The sequence below is a fragment of the Chelmon rostratus genome, chromosome 2 (assembly GCF_017976325.1).
Source record: "Chelmon rostratus isolate fCheRos1 chromosome 2, fCheRos1.pri, whole genome shotgun sequence".
Taxonomy (NCBI): Eukaryota; Metazoa; Chordata; class Actinopteri; order Chaetodontiformes; family Chaetodontidae; genus Chelmon; species Chelmon rostratus.
Genome location: NC_055659.1, coordinates 6,705,411 through 6,724,393, shown reverse-complemented (window position 1 = coordinate 6,724,393; position 18,983 = coordinate 6,705,411). Strand labels below are relative to the sequence as shown.

Genomic DNA, 18,983 nt, shown 5'->3' with positions numbered 1-18,983 from the left:
AGGAGGAGGCAAAAAGTGTCTAAATCCTGCAAGAGGAAAAATTTGTGGAGGCTATTCATGATTCCATCCAAGTACCGAAGGAAATGAATTATTTGAGTCAACTAATTACCCACTCACGACAGAATAAACTGTTCTAGCCTTTAATTTGCAAAAAGGCAAGGTGTCCTGTTGGCCCAGTGATCTAAGTGCATATAGTGCATGCAGGAGAGATCGCTGGATGTTATCTTTTAGTGGTGTATATCACAGCCTTTTAACGTTTAAACCTTTTCTAGAACCAACTCCGCTGTACTTCCATATCTTTAGGAACTTTTTCAATCAGTTACTAACATAGGAAAACCTTGCTGTTGCTGTTGCGGTCATTTATGTTCTCAGACATACACAGCACATTTTACTTGGAGCACAATGTTCCACATTTGTATGTCAGATACTACTCACTTGTCTGGCCTGCCAGGCACCTGCAGGCGTAAGCGACATTTGTTAGCACTCTGGATCTGTTCTTCTTTGATGCGAATAAGCCTCTGCAGAGCCAGACACCAGTCCTGGGCCACAGTGGTGTTCAGGTTCTTTGATGAAAAAAACGCACAGTTAAAACTTGTTTCTCGGCTGTAGCATTACATGCATACTGGCCAAAGCGGCATACTGTAGATGTACCTACATATTGATAATCTCACACAGACGTAAAACTGCAGGCCATTATTTGAAGCCACATGGCTGTGGCATTTTTATCTCCTCAAATGCAACGTTGAATGTACTTCAACAGCAGCATCCATTCAACAGTAAAACCTATTCCCTCAGGTGAAATGGAATCAAATCAATTTTGAAGTCAATGAGATGTGCAGAGACGTATTTTGTCTGTTTGTTCGGTGGACAATATTATAACTGGGTGGAAAGTGAAAATCAGTCCTTTCGTGCCAGGCCAATATCACTCGTCCTGAGGACATTGTGCTCATTAAGAGCAGGGAGGCAAAGGTGCCACCATTAGCATGAGAGGCTCTTTGGTGATTGCTCGAGTACACCTTCCTGACTGTGTTATGTAGTGTATGATACTTTTAATGTGTTAGTGGCAGAACCCTGGGAAGTGTCCTGATTTTTGCGCTACAGGAGGGGCGCTGGCGGTTTCTTTTGCAACATAGCAAATCTGACACTTCTGTCTAGCATATCAGAGGGAACATCTCATACCCACTATTGTGGCACAGTTGATGAGGAGATAGATGGGAGACTTCATGCTTTTAGAAATTGATGATTCAAGAAGCTTGCGAGGCTGCTCTTTGATCACATTTTAAACATCTAGAATACTTTGGCAATTTCTTTAAGAGGAATAGCAGAGAGAGATTTCCCCAAATGATTATTCTTGTACCATCCAAACTTGATCTCTTAGTTTCCACTGAATCCGGCAATTTAAATTAACTGTGCACACTTCAGCTTCGTCTTCGCGGTTTCTGTGATTCTTTAGAGTGCACTCAGGGTTTAAGAGCTATTGTGAGGTAAGCTGCAGTTTACAGATTTCATATTTCATATATTATATATACAAAGATTTTGATATTCCAGTCAAAATCCTGTGATAACTTTCTTATAAATAATCTGTGATACTGAAAGAAGTTTTTGGAGGAGAGAATAACACGTTTGAAGGTCAGTCTGTGGCCGATTTGAACTGAGGCTTTTAAAGAAAACTGGTGCGATAAATGCAACAAACAGTGACTTCAGTGTTCAGGCCTGTAGAGTCTGTCGGACTGAGGAAACGTATGCGTGCGAGCTAGCCTTTCGGCTGACTTTGTTGCATTATATATGTTGTATGATCCACGTTTTTCAGTGCGACAGTCTAGAGTTCAAGTATAACATGAAGTGACACGTACCTGGTACATCCCCTGTAGCGTGCCCACAAGGAGCGTGACCTCTTCCACGACAGAAAGGTCATGTTGCAGTTCTTGCAGCTCTTGGTAGAGCCTTGGAGGGCCCAGTATCGCTTTACCTAAGAGGTGGGAAGAACACGAAGCCTAAGAGTTGGTGACATCTGTAACATATTACAGATTCGTATGCAAGAGAACAAGAAGGACACAAGAATGAAAAACAACTGTCATAATTTCACAAAGCTCAAGGTGATTTTTTTGACCAATAGTCAAAATCCAGAGGCATTCAATACACAGAGAGACAAATCAGACTATTTTTGAGCAGCTGGAAATAGTGAATGTTTAACTTTTGTCCTTGACTAGATCTACTATGAATTCATTTTCCGTCACCAACTAATCATTTAAAGGATACAAACTCAACAGTATATACAATAACCATATATGGACCAACTATCCTGATGTAGACATGGAATAAGCATGAAAGTTCAAGGTTAAAGTGTTCTACACACGAAGTGAAAACAGTGACAACGCCTCTGAGAACTACTGGAAGTGCAGAAAGAAAAGCTGCTTTTGCTGAAACTCCAGCGGCACTAACAAAAGAGGGTCGATGTGTAGATGGATCAATGTTCATTATTTGTTGAACTACAGAGAGTGAATTTATGAGTAAAAACAATCAGATGGAGAAACTGTTATTTGGAGCTATGATGCCCTTTTGCTGGCCAAAAGGTATGCAGGTGTCTCATTAGACGCAAAATTCAGCATCGATTTGAGGCCCACTACCTTCAAAGTCTCTCTCTCCTACTGCCGCCAATCGATAGCTGTGTCTCCTCCTGTCTGCCATCCTCCGTCCCAGCTCCCCTGGCCCACATCTTCCCAGCAGCAGGCTCTATGAGAGCTGCCTAATTAAATTCTGCAGGTAGATTTTGCTCGAGAGCTGTGCTGCACTGTCACTGCCGCCACATATAAAAGTAGCAGGATAGCTGAGCCGGTAGGCAGGCTTAGTGAGGCATGCTCCTCCGAGGGGACCTGGCGCCTTTTGTCTATCCACGTGCATAAATGGAGTGAGAGTAAAGCCCGTAAGAGGAAAGGGAGTGAGAGGAAGAGAGGGGTGGGCTGGGATTGTTCATTTAAAGAGCTCCATTGTAGCTTTTGGGGTTTAATGGGATCTTTGTCACAGGCAGCCAGTGACATCTGTCATCTGTGCAAGAAAATCAATAGGTGAGACATCTGAATATAAAAGGGTGTGCTGCAAGCTGCAAGAACAATGTCTTCCTGTCCTCTCCAGAGGGATTGCCTGGACCCCTGTACAGGTTCGTTGAGTCCTCTGGGGCCTGCTGTTGGCTACAGCCCGAGAGGTGAATGTGCTGAGTTGTAATCCAGCGTAATCCCGTTGGTGAGGCAGGATATGGTTTTCACACTCGGACACGGCTATCCACACCGGCCGCCAGGCACGTAGCTCACTGGTGTGGAAGGACAGAGCCCAGAGGGGTCCATCCCTGCTTTCTCTGGAATAAGTCAGCAATCTAGCACTCAGCTGCTGTGCCAGTGACGCGAGCCAGTGGATTTAAAGACAATGCAGCTTCCACACCTGCATCAAAACCCTTGTCTGATCCGCAGCCAAAGCCCACTGGTACACTTCTGACGAAAAAAAAATGCACTCCTGGCAGCAGGTCAAAAGAGAAGCAGCAATAAGAGAGGTGTAATAGGGGCAGAATGAAGGTAAGACAGCGTGAGAGTAAACAACTGAAACACTGCTTTCAAAGAAAGAGCACATACATCGGTGGGCTTTTTGTGTGTTGATCGGAACAGACTGGGAGAGAGTCAGTCCGACAGACACTGGCAGAGTCAAATGGGGAGAGTAAGAAAGACGGGCCTGCATTTCCCTAAAGGCTGGTTTTCTTCAATAAAAAGGGGCACCAGGGTCTGCAGAAGATGAAAAATGACTCCATTTTGGGCCATGCTGAGGGAGTGCAGGATTTAGACTAGACACCACTGAATGACATCACAGGGGATGATACTATAAATAGATGGGACAGCCTGTCTGAATGAAAATTTGGATATCAGCCCCACAGATGTTCAGGGAGGTTTCTGGGTAGACGTGATTAAGGTGACCGCACAGTGTTGAAAAGGTAAAAAAAAAAAAAAAAAGACAATGTCAGAGTCGGAATCCAGCACCCTATGCGGGTTAGACGCAGGCACAGAGAAATCTGCATTGAGAGCTAACCTTACATGATCTCCTTGCAAACCTTGCAGCAAAGTTGTGAGTTTACGAGTATACAGCACACTACGTGAAGCAAAAGTGGAAATTTAATCCAGTGAGAATCTAAACCAGCTCTCAAAACAGTAGCTGCTTGCTGAGCATGACACGGGTAGCTCTGAAGAAGGCACCATTAATATTTAAGTCGTGGAGCTGCAACTTTTAAAAGCCTGTACCATTACATCCTGATAAGGCTTTGTATCTCCCTTTTCCCATGGTGCATTTATCAGGGATCTCGTCAAGCTCTGTATACACCAGAGTTTAGTGAGGGGTGGTGGGAGAACTAGTGTTTCAACCACTGATTCCTATCTACTCCTCTTGGCTTTCTAATTGGGCCTAGAAAGGGAGGGAATAATCTCTGCAGATTGATGACTCCACTCTAGATGTGTTTGTGGTCTATCAGAGAGTGAAATGAGACTGTGGGGATGCTGCGGCAGGGGGCTCTCTACCCCCACATCTCTCTCCGAGATAAAACACCCTAGGCAGATGGGAACAAGTGACCGTCATCACTATCCTCCTCACAAACACATCCTCAATCAGAGTGACAAGCAGCACGGATGCATCTCCAGCCCTCCGTGGGACACTTGAGAACAGAAACAGATTAGCCTTGCTGAGTCAGAGTAAGGGGCTGAGGCTAAAAGTCAGTCCAAGCGATGAGATTAACTAGAGGATGACACATGGGGGAAATGAATGAGATAGGACTGGTTCATATTTCTTCTGTTTTTACCTGAAGTGCAGGCACCACTTGGCCGCTTGGCCCCACTCTGTTGGAATAAGGTGTCTTTGATTTGAGAGCCCTCCTGGCCCACCTCTACGACTTGCACCTGCTGTAAGGGGGCGCTCCACTTCATGGTGTACTTGGGGCCGACAGGGACCAGGCTGCTGATATCTGGAGGCCCCCTGGTGGAGACAGGTAGAAAAAAATTAGTGGAGTGGTGTTTTAAGAAAAAACAACCTGAGAGAAATTCCCTCTCTTCCCGCATCCTGCTCACAGCACTACATGCAGCACTCCATAGGAGGAGACGCTCTTTGAAATGTCACAAAGAAGTCTTGGGAGTGGGAATTAGAATCTGTATGATCACCCATGTTCCCCGCCAAAATTGTACCCCTGGCTGTGAGGAGGAGCTCATTGCTATTCATGTATTCCTGTAATCACGCATACAATCAACATTGTGATCGGTTTGTCAAGATCCTGGAGGGCAGACAAAGTCAACTTCGGGACACTCGAGCTGAATGAGACATAGAGTGATAATTACTTTGAAGGCCGAAAAAGAGGGCTTTAAGCGACATCTTTGACAGGAGCTTTGCAAAATATACAAAATCCCTTTCCTGTTTCCTCCGAGAGAGAGAGAGAGGAGGAGAGAGAGAGAGGGAGAGGGAGAGATGTGATCAATGGTGCTGTCACATGAAATAAATTGGAAAGAAACCAAAAAATGTTTTATGTCAGTAATCTAGGACTCCTGTAGTTGTAGTTAGGCATTCTACCATTTGTTTAAAGCTGATAAAGCTCCTGCAACTCCAGATAGTGCTCAAAACCCCTTGCAGCTATTTCTCTTTCCTATGCAGTTTGCCAAAATATCCTTGCAAAACCTAGGGCATCACATTAGAGCCCTATGCCACCTAATAGCCTTTTTTTTTTTTTTTCAAACTGTGCAGTTCAGCAGACTCTCCTTTCAAGCCTCAAAACACAGAACTTCATGCTAGAACTACAAATTATGAACGCATTAGCCAAGTATTTTAGAATGCAAGGGCATTTAGCTCGACTTGTTCTACAACAGGGACTTACTTGACATTTATGTTGGCACAGATGAGCACATTATCAAAGAGGAAGACCTTTCTCTCCTTCGACTTCAGGACTTGTCCCCGCTCGCCATACACAGTCTCAATGAGCGTCTCACAAAGGACCAGTGACCCCTGCTCCAAGTTCAGTTGCTAAAAGGGACACAGCAATCAGATCAGAGGAGGAGGAGACAGCATCACAAAGGGCCAGTCCTCCAGAGTTCAGTGCCTGGAGGACACAGAAGTCAGGCTTGGAGGAACAGATGTCTCATCAGGGATTAGCAACACATTCATACTGCTGAAGGTCATTTAATGTGTGTTTACGTACACACACACACACACGCACACACACACACACACACACACAAACACAAACACACATGCATACATCTCTAGCCTGTTCAGGCAGCGAACTTGGTGAAAAGGAGAATGTACATTTGCCTTGAAGACATGTTTATAGTGATGAGAGGAACCATCGGCTTACTGGGGCATTAGGAGCATTCCACACCATTCCTTGTCTTTTTGTCTGTACTGCTATATATGTTCTATCCACCACACCTCTATCACAGAGTCCAAAGTGGCTTAGTTTATTAGCAGTGGGACGCACAATCCCTCCTACCACAACAAAGCTTGGATATGGATATAAATGCATAAACAGTTTGCTGCATGAACACCTTTACACACAAGCACACGCAGAAACACAATTAAAGAATCCAATAACAGATGCAACTTATGGTACAGTATGTTCCCACACGCTGTGCTTTTCAGTCATCCATATGTTTGGCGCAGGGAAAAAGCAACAGAAAGCATTTTTTTAATCACTCTTGTCCAGCTTCTTTTATGACTGCCTAAATCAATACTTTTAGTTTTATGCATACTGAGCCAATCAAAGCAAGGCGCATCACAATTTAGGTGAAGTCACAATCCTGAAAGCAGGAGTTTAAGGACAGATAATATGGAATTCAAATCCTGGTACTTTGATGTTTGTGTTTGTTTGAAAGGCACAAATCTGAGCAAATAATGGATCTCTCTGCTGCGTCCATTCTACGACCTGCAGTGCAGTAACGCATCTGACCAGATTTCACAGAGGAGGATGTCCTATCTGCAGGCAATCTGTATCTGCTTTCGGCTGTGGCTCGGATAGCACACAAAATGAGTCATTAGTCCGAGTGGGACTGCCTTTTGATGGCCACAAAACCGTACAGCTCCCTCAAGAGGTGGGCTGCTATAAGAATACACCCTCCTTAAAGTCTTCAAGCATCAGTAGGCACAGAGGGCAATGCACCACGCACGCGAGCACGTGGGAGTGGGAGTGCATGTGTGTGCGAATGTGTGCAAAACCCATTCTCACTCACATTGTTATCTGTCCTATTCCGGCGACTTAGATACTTTGAGACAAAGAATGAATATTTCATTGGATGGTTATGGGGGCAATAGAGGAGACTGTTTCCTATTGGAATTCTGCAGTGTCACCGCAGCAAATGGAATTTTGTGTGGAGTGGAGGAGATTGGCCGAATCAGCTCATCTCAGTCCTGGAAAGCAAGGGCTGATAGAGAGAAATAAAGAGAGGGGGAGGGCGAGAGAGAGAGAGAGGAAGAGAGGGGGAGAGAGAAAGAAAGAGAGAGAGAGAGGAAGATGCAGTCATACTAGAGAAAGAAAAGAACAGCGTATAAGTGGAGTGAGAGAGTAAGCAAGAGAGTAAGCAAGCAAGTGCAAGAGGGCAATACACGAGAGGTAAAGTGGAGGGAGGGAGAGAGAGAGAGAGAGAGAGAGAGAGAGAGAGGAAGAGCGACACCGTGAAAGAGATAGCTCTCTTACAGTTTCCAATTAAATGTCTCATTTACCCCCTAATTCTTCTTATTCAGAGCAGCATTTGTTCAGATTTGCAGCGGCAGGACTGTAATTTCAGTGTGGTAATGGAGAGGCAACGCCTCTGCCATTGCATTTGCTACTGTTTAGGGATGATAATGGGCATCATTTCTAGGAGATAATTTCTCTAAATAAAAATGCCTCCCAAGATTAATGTGTGGGAAAGTGATATAAGCGATTGCTATATACTAGTTTAATTTATAGGTGTTTGGCTCGCAGTGATAACAACGCAGAGGAGTTAAAGGGCTCCGAGGCCGGCTCACAGATGATTTGACTGGGGCATATGTGCGTGTGCGAGACGGTGTGCGCGCACGTGCGCGAGGGAGTGCATGTGCATCCAGTCACCTTACTGAGCAGGCGATCACTGACGCTGCGGGCTAGTTGTTGAGTCTCTGCAATCTGGTCAGCAACTCGTTTCTGTTCATTCAGCTTCTCAGCGAGCATCTCCAGCTCTGTCAGAGCGAGCTGCAGGGGCAGACGGTCCACGTGGCCCTTCGGCGTATTCTTAAGCATGTCCTAGAAAAGGTCACAAGGAAAGTTTTAGGTAAAGACAATAGAAGTTAAAACCACTCTCTGTTTATGATTTAATACTTTCCTCCATATCCAGAAACACACTGAACTGCAACAAAACAATGTATTCTGGCTGTGAGTGTTGTCTTCGGCCTGAAAGGTTTAAATCTGGGTCAAATACTCTCTTCAGGTTTAGGTGTGTCAATATCACAGATTTATGAGGATTTAGGTAACTGCGTACACCACTCTGACTTTCAAGTGGTTATGTAAACGTTGTAAAGCTCATTGTTTTACAGTGTACACAAATAATCAAAGGCTGTCTACCTGTAGGCTTTGTGGCTTGCATGTCTATATTTGCTTGGCGCTTGTTGTTGTCTTGATATGCATCTCAGATGTACCCCGGCGCCTTGAGCTCTAGTTCCCTGTAATGTATGATTTAATACATACACTTCCTCTTTGGAGTACTGAGTTTAGGCTAGAAGAAAATGCCTGATTCACATTCATAACTTATCTTTTGAATTCATGGATAATCAATGCCTACTGAGGGATGAAATGAGCTACTGCAGATCCAGCAAGTCAAGCTCAAATCCAAATCTTTGCTCTGAATAGAAAGTGGAAGAGTCGGGATGTAAAGGCAGGAATATGAAAAACTGATGTGGCTAGCTACTTTTCAAGCTCTGGCTAACAGTGGTTCTCAAACTTTTTCTGGCACAGACCCCTTCAGGGGCCGAAAAGTTCACACCTCCACCCCACAATTTTTAGCAATCATTTAAATGATGGGGGGAAGCGACTAATAAAAAAGGTCCAAGTTTTACTGAGATAAAGGTCAGCACAATAGTCTTAGCCTTACTCCATATTTTCCATCCTCACGCAGTGCAGTGGCTCTATGCTCCCCCCGCCAGCTGGAGAACCACTGAGCTAACCACTGAGGTACAACTTCTTTAGCTAAAATCCATAATCGATTCTGTGGCCTTGCAGCTTTGCATCTCTATTAAGTCCTGTGCTGCTGAATGTTTAATTCAACTCCAGTTTCTCATATTGGAAGTGTTTTAGCAGGAAGACTTTTCACAAACAACATTTTATACCTGCAGGAGCAATATGAACTGAGGGAATCGTTGAATGGGCTTAACCATCAGGCCATACAGAGTGATCCGGTCAACACTAGATGCCTGCTTCTTCTGGAAACAAAAAGAGAAAAAAAAAATAATGCAGTTGGAAAAATGTTCTTGCACAGAAAGACCATGAAGGGGAAACTATGCCATTCCTACTTTAAGAGGAGCTTGTCAGAATTCTCTATGGGCCATGTGTGGGCGTGTGAGTGGGTGAATAAGGTATGAAAGTCAGGGTCTGTTAGTCATGTGATAGGATGAAAGAGGAGATTTTTTTGAGTGTGTTATATGTCTAATGTATTACTGTGGGCGCAGGTCAGGAGTAGATGTCCTTTTTCGCGCAGTGTCAAGTCTGTGTAGCGATAACACCATCAGTATAAAAAGGCAAATCACTGGACACATTTATTGGGTGGCATGGTAGTAAATGTAATATCTGCGAGACAGGAGAAAAAAAGAGAAAATAAACGGTTGCTGAAACCTGAGAGATCTGACCTCATCTGTTTCACAATGCAGCAGCGGACATATCATCTGTTTTCTTTTTACTTTAAGATTACTTGTTGTTTATTCACATTAGGGAACTATTTTTGCACTTTTAAGATGATACACATAGATTAGAGCTGAAGATGTCAATGTAATTTATTCTTCATATTATAAAATACATTAGTTTGATATTGGTATTCTGATGCTCGATCTTGGCAATTGTAATGTCATGATCCAGCCTAAATTTGCGCCTCCCTAGCCATTAATATTTCACATTTCCAGCTGAGTGAATGAATGGTGAGTCTTTTGGTCAAGATATTCACAGTATTAGACATTCAGTTACTGATCATCACATAATGGGTTCCATCAAATTATACTAATGAACTTAAAACCAATTTTAAGACACAATATTTGGGCAAAAATGCTGCGCTATCTGCTTTTGTCAATAATGAATTTTCATCAAATATTTCCACCATTTTTAAAGGTACGTCTTCTTACTTAAAACCTGCACATAACATTCAAGCCTGTTGGGAACCTTGTGAACCAGCTTGACACAGAGGCAGGCAAAAACACTCCACCACACCCAGCCTGCCCAGAAACATTCCCACTGGTGTGCACACCTACACACTGAGCAATAAAATCAATCTTCTTTGCATGTCACTCTGAGCGAAATGGGTAAAGGAAAGTCTTGGCAGTAGTGTTAGCAGGAGCATAACACTAGCTCGCAGTGAATTCTGAATTTTGGACACCGCCCGTCGTTGGTCACCAAAGCTCTACGCCAGACATAGGCAGATTTGTCTCACAGATTGATTAAATTACTATATTTCTTTTCTGATTTCACCCCATTTCTCATCTGTCTGGGTCAGCCCAGGATTGCACAGTGTGAATAGGCCTCAAGAGAAAGCCCCTTGCTAACTGAAGTGCAAACACCAACCTAGCAAGTCATCATATATATATAAATATATATATACAGTCACTAGAAGAAGACAGCAGTGGTCAGCAGTCATCCAACTATTTAAATCACAGTTGAGGGTAGAAAGGCAGTAATCTCAAAGACGCTATTATAATCTGGCACATCCAATGTTTAGTAACTGGACAGATACGTAACTTTCCACATTTAAAACCAAAGGTGAGCCCTGAGTGGTACCGTGAAAGTTTCACACGCACCGAGTAAATATCTTTACACCACACCTGACCAGGTCAAGATGTCACTGGAGGGGGGCTCTTTCCTGCTTCATTCACTGAAAACGGCTGAGTGGCGTCAGGTAGAGAGACATTTGAAGTGAGAGCGAAAAGCTCTCTATCTCTCCTTTGGAGGGCCGTCATGTTCAGTCAAATCTGTCCAACACAGATGGTGTCTAAAACCACAACACCGAATGAGATGACATCAATGGAGCAGCAGTTCACCTGACTGATCTCTGAGCACATGAATGGCAGGTTATCGGATGTAGCCAGCCAGAAGGCACCCAACGGCGTGGGGATGGTTGGGGAGGTGGAACAGGCAAAGGCAGTATGGACAACCACCAGCAGGAGTGCTTGCATGAGAGCTGGGGAAACTAAAGAAGTTTAAAAAATTACAGGTCTACAGGGGTCCACTCGGTTTTTAGTAATTAAAACTCAAGTCAGGCCAGGTTCAAATTATGTTTAGTCTAATCGGCTTAGGTAGAGTCCTGTTTTATTGCCACAGGTCTTGCATTTGTGTATCTGAAAGCAAAACGGATCAGAGTGGTCAGCTCTGATCTCATGGTTTGTTATAATCAATGCAGGAGAATTTCTTTTTTTGAGGCAAGACTGTTAATCGGTGGCAGATGCTGCTGCCAGTGTTGCGTTCTCTCTCGGATCAGGTCTGACTATTCTCAGTGCCATTTCGTTTTTTTTCAATTAATTTATGCACATCAGGTTTACCAAGGATCCAGTTCAGGTTGAGTTTGCTGGAGGCAGCGACGTGGGTCGATGCAAGAAAGTCGGCACCACTGTCGTCCTAACCACTGACCTCTGAGTATCTGAAGTAAGAAAACTGCAGTCCAGACAACCATGAGCCCCCTGGACGCTGGCACTGGTATGCTCACCATGAGCACCAGCCATACCTCGGCAGTCGGGGTAGCACCGAAAACCTCAAGGTGGAGAGACGGCTTTCCTTGACCACAAGTGAGTCATCTCAATGTCATGTTTAATTCGAAGTTACTGAATGGAGGTGATTCTAGTACCACTGGAAAAGATTAGAGCTGACTGGCTGAGCAAGTAGCTGCAAATTTCAGCGTGCCGCTCTGCAGGGGAAAGTGGTCGAGCTTTAAGAACGCATTAGTGGGCGAAACCTGTGAAACAGAGCAGGGTGTGATTTTTTTTTTTTCTCTTAACACAGAAAACAGAGTGGATTTGTTAGCTGCTATTTATAGTATACTCACAGGAGCTTGTATCCATCTCTCACTGTACAAATTACAATGGAACAGACACAGATCTAGATGTGATATACCGATCAGGAATATTTAAATTTGCTGTGTAAGACATATTTCTGGCAATGTCACCTACCCTACTGAACAGAACATCATTTGACGCCAGCCAGGCAATCTTAATAGCGAGTGGCCTCAGCATTTACTATCATGCCCGAATGGAGCTGTCCCTTATGCTAATTTTGGGTTAAAGCGCTTGACACCTAGTTTTGATGTCAAGAAAAGGGCAAAATGGGCATGACTGTATACAACACTGGAGCTGCTCAGTGGCCAGCAGATGAAACTGTGATCGTACTGGGCAGCATCCAGGCGTGAATGTGTGTAACTGTATGAATCCCTGCAAAAGAGAAGCTTCCACTCAGTGAAACTTCCCTGAATAAATACAGGTTAAAAAAGAGAAAAACATGCTTCTCTGCAAGTGCAGCCTCCATTTTACATTATAATGCCTGCAAATGTATTCAAACTCTGAATTCAATAGTCCCAACCCTGTAAAACTCCTGTGTGTGCTTATGGTCATGTGTATGCAGTCTCTGTCTCCACAATATTTTAAAAGCAACATAATGAAGTCTGTCATTGATTCAGTGTATATTCCAGCATGTCTTGCCAATTTATTATTTGGTTCGTCTTTATACTGTCGGTGAGAGTTGCAAGAGGCAGTGGGAGAGACAGAGGAACCTTTCAGCAGAGAGGAAGGGACACATGTTATCTGGAGTAACATGCAGGGCTGTCAGCTGTGTGATCTGGTTCTGTAAATCAGCATTACAGCTCAATGATCCAGGTCATACTCATGCATGAATACTAGGCGTGCAGGGAATTGTTAAACTCAGCACATTTAAATCATTTCTTGGCACCATGCACCCTGGCACTATTTTTCCTCGCTCATGATTCCTACTTTATAACTGAAACATTAAGTAAACAGAAGAACATGTCTTGAGTGTCCAGTTGTGGAACGCTGTTAAATTCCCACCTTTTTAATTACATGTATCCATCAAACAGAAACGTTGCAAACTTTTTTGTGAATCAGCCTGTATTGCAGTTCAGGTCTGCACTCATTTGCATTCAGGTCTTTGCAGTTGCTTCATGCATTTGCATTTTCATTATAAAAATCAAAGAGCTTTTCAAGATATACTGCAAAAAGTGTCAAGTGCATTGGGAAACATACAAATACATTCCTGTTGGTGCCAGATTCTGAGAATAATCATGTGATTAAAACATGAAAACGAGGAAATGTTCATTACCTGGACAACCTTGGACATTTCGGACATAGAACTAGCGCAGTGGGTTACACAGTGCTTCAGTGTAACTGCTGTCTTAGGTGAACAATACACGGTGGACGACGCAAATTCACAAAATCAGGACACGCATTTATACTATCCATGAACCCCGTGTAAATAACACATTTATGTAAATCGCCTTTTTACACTCTGAATTATTCGTCTGTGTCTCTGGAAACCTGAGACATGTATTATTGAAGCCTTTAGCTGTGGGGCTTTGCTAGATTCAGCATCTGCTGAACACTACACAGGAAAACAAACAGAGGAGCTAAAACACAATTGAGTTACTTTATTTTGAAAATTGAGGAAAAACATCAAAAACTAAATAATGCGCTCACCTTTAAGAATTCCAGAAAAGCTGGTTTGGACATGCATGCCTTTTTAATGAGAGCCATGGCATTGGTGAAGTTGTTCACGTAATCACTGTACACATCCAGCACCATGGACTTGGAAAACTGTGGAAATAGAAACAAGAATAATTATCTGAATTTCTAACAACAGCCCTACAATCAGAGGGTCTAGTGCTCTGCCATGCTTGTGATTTTATCTTTCCACCAGCATCCACAAAACACTGTCATGTAATTTCTTCTGACATCTTGAATGTCTGGCTAACCATTCTGTTTGCAGGGCAACCCGTACGTAATTTCAATGTAAAGAGAGGCTAGAAAATGGCCATTTAAGTATAGTACTTAAAAAAATTGTTTTGTTTACCATCGCGGGTACCGCAACACCCTTCACGAGCCATTTAAGAGGTTGGGCAAAGAGAAATGAGGTGGCAGGGTGTACGAGTGAGTGTGTGTGTGTGTGTGTGTGTGAGGGGGTGTGTCTGTTGTGCAGTAGACGTTTATTCTCTCTCCTCAATTAAATCCACACCAGGCAGCTGATAGCGGCAGTTTGAGGAGTGGTGGGGAATTAGCAAATCGCATGATGGAATTAACCCTCTATGCTCACACCCTCCTTTAGGACCCTGCCTCTCAGATATTACCACAAGCCTGCAAGTACAGATATGCTGCCAGATGAAAAAGGGGCAACTCAATGAGGAGTACACAGTCCCAGCACTTTTCTTTTCCAGTGTGGCCTCATTTGATGGTAGGTCTTAGGATATCAATGGAACAACACTATAATGGCCAGCAGAGAAGGAGAGGGTCGAATAAGCCCCTGTAATAGGCAAATAATGAGCAGACCTTATGGATGAGCACACTGCACAGACTCATGACAGAAAACTCACACTGAACACTGTTATTCTAGTGCCAAAATTTGTAAACACGTATCCCAGCGATCGCTGAATGCAGTGGAGATATTCATCACAACAGTAATTGATTCCATGTTTGGGGTAAACTATCCCTGTTTGCTCTATCTAAAACCTGTAGCTCATTATAACTCTGGTTGCAGAGACTGTGTTATAAAGCATTTTAGATAGAAATGCCAAGAAAAATATGAGTGCCTTTACCCTGAATGCAAGTCTTTGACTGCACTGCAATTGGCTGTGACAGAAACAAACAAAGAATGCACGCACGCACGCACTCTCACACACACACACAGACGTGTTTCCATCACTTTCGGAGAAATCACACAGACTTACATTCATTTTCAGGGACTTACCCAAACCATAATCATAACCGCTACTTGCCTAACCCAAGTCTTCACCCTAAAATGTAATGATTTACATCACGGGGACTTGCATTTTATCCCCATAAGGAAGACGAGTCTCCACAATGTGAATATAAACATCTGGCAGCAAATACGCCTCCAGCTTGCATTTCTATTTCACACATATGAAGACATACCAAAAAGATGCCACTAACCGAGGCAACAAATAAGTCTCCAATTTTCTCACTGCTGTCCCATTCAGCCACACGTGACGCCAGTGCAATCTGGAACATGGAGTGGCACTGTGTGATCTCCCTGATTCGGTAAAATATAGGCTGGATCTTCCTTGGACTCAGGATGCGTGGATCAGCTTCCATCAATGGTCTGTGGTATTCCTGGTGAGATTGTGAGAGAAAATTGGGTTTTTTATTGTTGTTGATATGTGCATATGTATGTGCGTGTGTGGGTGGGCGCTTAAGATGAATCAGCAGTCCACCTTCCTTAAGCATCTCTTCTTCTCAGCAGCATAAAAAGAGAACTGAGGGGTAACAGACGAATATGCTATGAATTGAAGAAAATGAGGAAATGTAGTCATGGTGCCTGGAAGCACATCAAGGTACAAGGTTAATTTGTTTATCATTTTACAACACAGGGCTGTGTAACGAAATGCTAGTTGTAGTCTCTCTGTGCTAATCACAAAACATAAACTATATAAATAAATGGATGAATAAATAATAAGTCATAAAAATGATTTTTTTTATTTATGGTGGAGAGGGGAGGATGAATTGAGGAGTCTCACAGCCTGAGGAAATTAACTGCTCTGTAGTCTGGTGGTACAGCAGCAGATACTTCTGTACTGCTTGCCAGATAGCAGCAAGGTAATCAGGCTGTGGCTGGGGTGGGCATTGTCCTGTCCTGGGTCGTACTGATCCCATGTTAATTTGTGATGCTTCCAGTCAGGATACTTTCTGTTGCCTCTCTACTGCCGTCCTACATTTCCTTAAGAAATACAGTTGTGTCTGTGATTTCTTTACCAGGGTGGAGATGCATGATGTCCATCATAGGGTCTCTGTGATGCTGATCCCAAGCACCTTAAACCTGTTCGACTGACATCAACAGGGGTGTGTGTCTTTGCCTCCATTTTTCCACAATCTACAATGAACTTCATGGCTTTGCTGATGCTGAGCAGGAGGACGTTCTCTGTGCACCACCTGGCAAAACTGCTGATATGAATTCTCATCTTTGTTTGAAATCCAGCCCGATGATTGTGTTGCCATACACAAACTTCACAGCAGTTCTCTCCGTGTCTGGGATCGCAGTCATGGGTGTGTGCAGTGTGAACAGGAGGGGGCTGAGCACACAGCCCTGGGGCCTCCGGTGTTGAGCACTCGAGTGGAGGAGATGTGAACGCCAATCCAAACTGTCTGTAGTCTGTTTGTGTGCAAGTCCAATATCCAGTTGTTGACTGGGGTCTCAAGGCCCGAGTGCTACATTTCCCAATAAAGATGTATGAAGACTGAGTGGAGGGCAGTGGAGATGGCATCCTCTGTGGATCTGTTGGTTCTAAATGCAAACCTAGTGAGGGTCCAGGCTTGCTGGGATACTTCTTTTGACGTGCTGGAGAACCAGTTTTTCAGAATGGTGATGAGTGCTACAGTCACTTCTATTAGACACAACAGACTTTTTAGGCACAGCATGGTGGCTGTCATGAAGCAGGTGGGAGCACTCTCCTGTGACAGTAATATGTTGTCTAAAATCGTATCTAAATATCAGTAATGACATTGACACGGCTGGTTGGCACGTGTTCTTAATGGGGACGTTATCAGGCCCAGCAGCTTTACTCATATTCACTCTCAGCAGGATTCTTCTCACATCCGCTGTGGATTCTGACAGTGGAAGGTCCTCTGGAGGCGGAGTAGACCTTACAGCTGCCTCTTTGTTTGCTGAGGAGATCAAAGCGAGCATAAAATGTGTTAAGCTCATCTGGCAACGCGGCCTCATGATGGAGGCACTCCTGCTTTGATAGCCTGTGAAGTTGTGGATTGCTTGCCACATATCTTCGGTGCTGTTGGTGTTGAGGTCTCTTTCCCTTTTCTGATGATGCCTCCTTGATGTCAGCTTTGAGTCTTGCTCTGGTGTTGTATGCTTCCTCCCCCACAGCTGAGCTTCCCACCTGACCAAAAGGCAGCTTATTTTGCTCTGGATAGAGCCCTCACCTGTCCACTTATCCAGGCTTTCTGGTTGGGGAACGGAGAATGATTTTATTGACTTTGTGATCACCACATCATCAACACATTTGCTGATGTATGATGTCACTGCAGATGTACGTTCCTCAAGACTGATGTGGTTCTCGTGGGTGGTGGGATCTCTGAAAAAGGTGCCAGTCTGGGCACTCAAAACAATCCTGTAGAGCACTTGTGTTATTTGCATCCGGAGGGACAATCACACTGGTGAATTATCTGGGCAGATAATATGGCCAGCATCTTAATATTAAAAACTCAACATTTAGGATATACTGCTCATCTACTTCGACTGTGTTTGAGCACCAGGCATCATCATCACAGAGTCCGCCTCCCCTCCTCTTACCATGTTCTGTCAGTGACGAACACAGTTCGCCATTCAATTGCAATAGCTTGATTGAAGATGTTGTAAAGCAGTTGTATTAATTATCATTATTATTATTATTATTATTATGTTCTTGGAGCAGACACACTGCTTGCGGTGGCGTTTGGCCTGGCTGGGTGGTCGGAAGATGCAGCTGGCAATGATCGTCTCGAGGTCCACTGCACTTAATCCAATCCATGCACTTCCTTTCCTACGTCGCTGAGTGTATTTATGTAAGTATGCTTCAGTAATAAAGACAAAAAAAAGCAAAAATGTAGAAATTGGCTGCCGCATCTGCATGCATCGCGTAGCATGTAAGAGTTGGTAACAATCCAATGGATTTAACCATATAACAGCATTTGCCACAAGCAAATGTGTTCAGAATTCAAGGTGACTTGTAATCATAACAGTCAGAATAACGATGGCAAAAAACAGCTCCCAGCAGAGTTACAGATGCAAAAGCAACATGGTGAAAGAGGCATTGATTGATTCTTCAGTCAGCACTCATGGGGATATTAGCATCAGCTACAGAAATTAGTTGACAGGCTCTTTGTGGAAGCCAGTAAACATTACTTCTTTGAATCTGGACATGCTGAAGTATAGATAATATTGTGTACAAGCCAAACATGAAAGATGAAAACACTATTTAACACCAAAAATTAATCAATCTCAGCAACAGCGGTGGTAATTTTTGTTGATGTTTTGCAGGTCTTATCTCCGCAAATTCATCCATCGACAGAAGGAACATGGGCAGGCAGCAAAACATGAGTGCAATCTGTTTTACAGCAATATTGGGAGTTACAACCCTCAATGTCTAATTGTGCTTTTGGCCTTTCATCTTTTATGCTATCTGTCTGGAGACACTGCATTTACCACTTGGCTGGACTCTCTGAATAACAAGAGAGATTTCAAAAGAGCTAAACCTCCCAAAGCATCACATGCAATCATGTCTCTCGACAACAAAGGTAAGCGTATTGTATCTTGACAGTGAAGGATCTTGCAGTGCATATGGCAGCCATTGATTGCTGCTGATTCCATTTCAGTAGGTGCTCCTCTTATTTTTCTGTGATGAGGAGATAACAAGTCTCCCTTTCCTCACTAAAGAGATATTAAAGAGGAGAGGCTGCACCACATCCTGCGCAAGCCTGACAGTCCCTCTCTCTTAGCATCAGCACAATGCCACAGAAATGAGGATGGCTGTTTTATCAGGATT

General features: G+C 43.6%; 1 protein-coding gene across 2 annotated transcripts in view; it reads right to left on the bottom strand.

Moving 5' to 3' along the window:
* arhgef10la (Rho guanine nucleotide exchange factor (GEF) 10-like a) overlaps window positions 1–18,983 on the bottom strand; it is a 105,694-nt gene that overhangs the window by 63,733 nt on the left and 22,978 nt on the right. For both annotated transcript variants that reach the window (XM_041957453.1, XM_041957445.1), the window contains 8 exons: window positions 15,382–15,561; window positions 13,915–14,031; window positions 9,349–9,441; window positions 8,099–8,269; window positions 5,891–6,036; window positions 4,832–5,004; window positions 1,854–1,969; window positions 436–563 (listed from right to left, as the gene is read on the bottom strand). In XM_041957453.1, coding sequence (XP_041813387.1) covers window positions 436–563; window positions 1,854–1,969; window positions 4,832–5,004; window positions 5,891–6,036; window positions 8,099–8,269; window positions 9,349–9,441; window positions 13,915–14,031; window positions 15,382–15,561 — 1,124 coding nt within the window. The remainder of the gene's footprint in view (window positions 1–435; window positions 564–1,853; window positions 1,970–4,831; window positions 5,005–5,890; window positions 6,037–8,098; window positions 8,270–9,348; window positions 9,442–13,914; window positions 14,032–15,381; window positions 15,562–18,983) is intronic.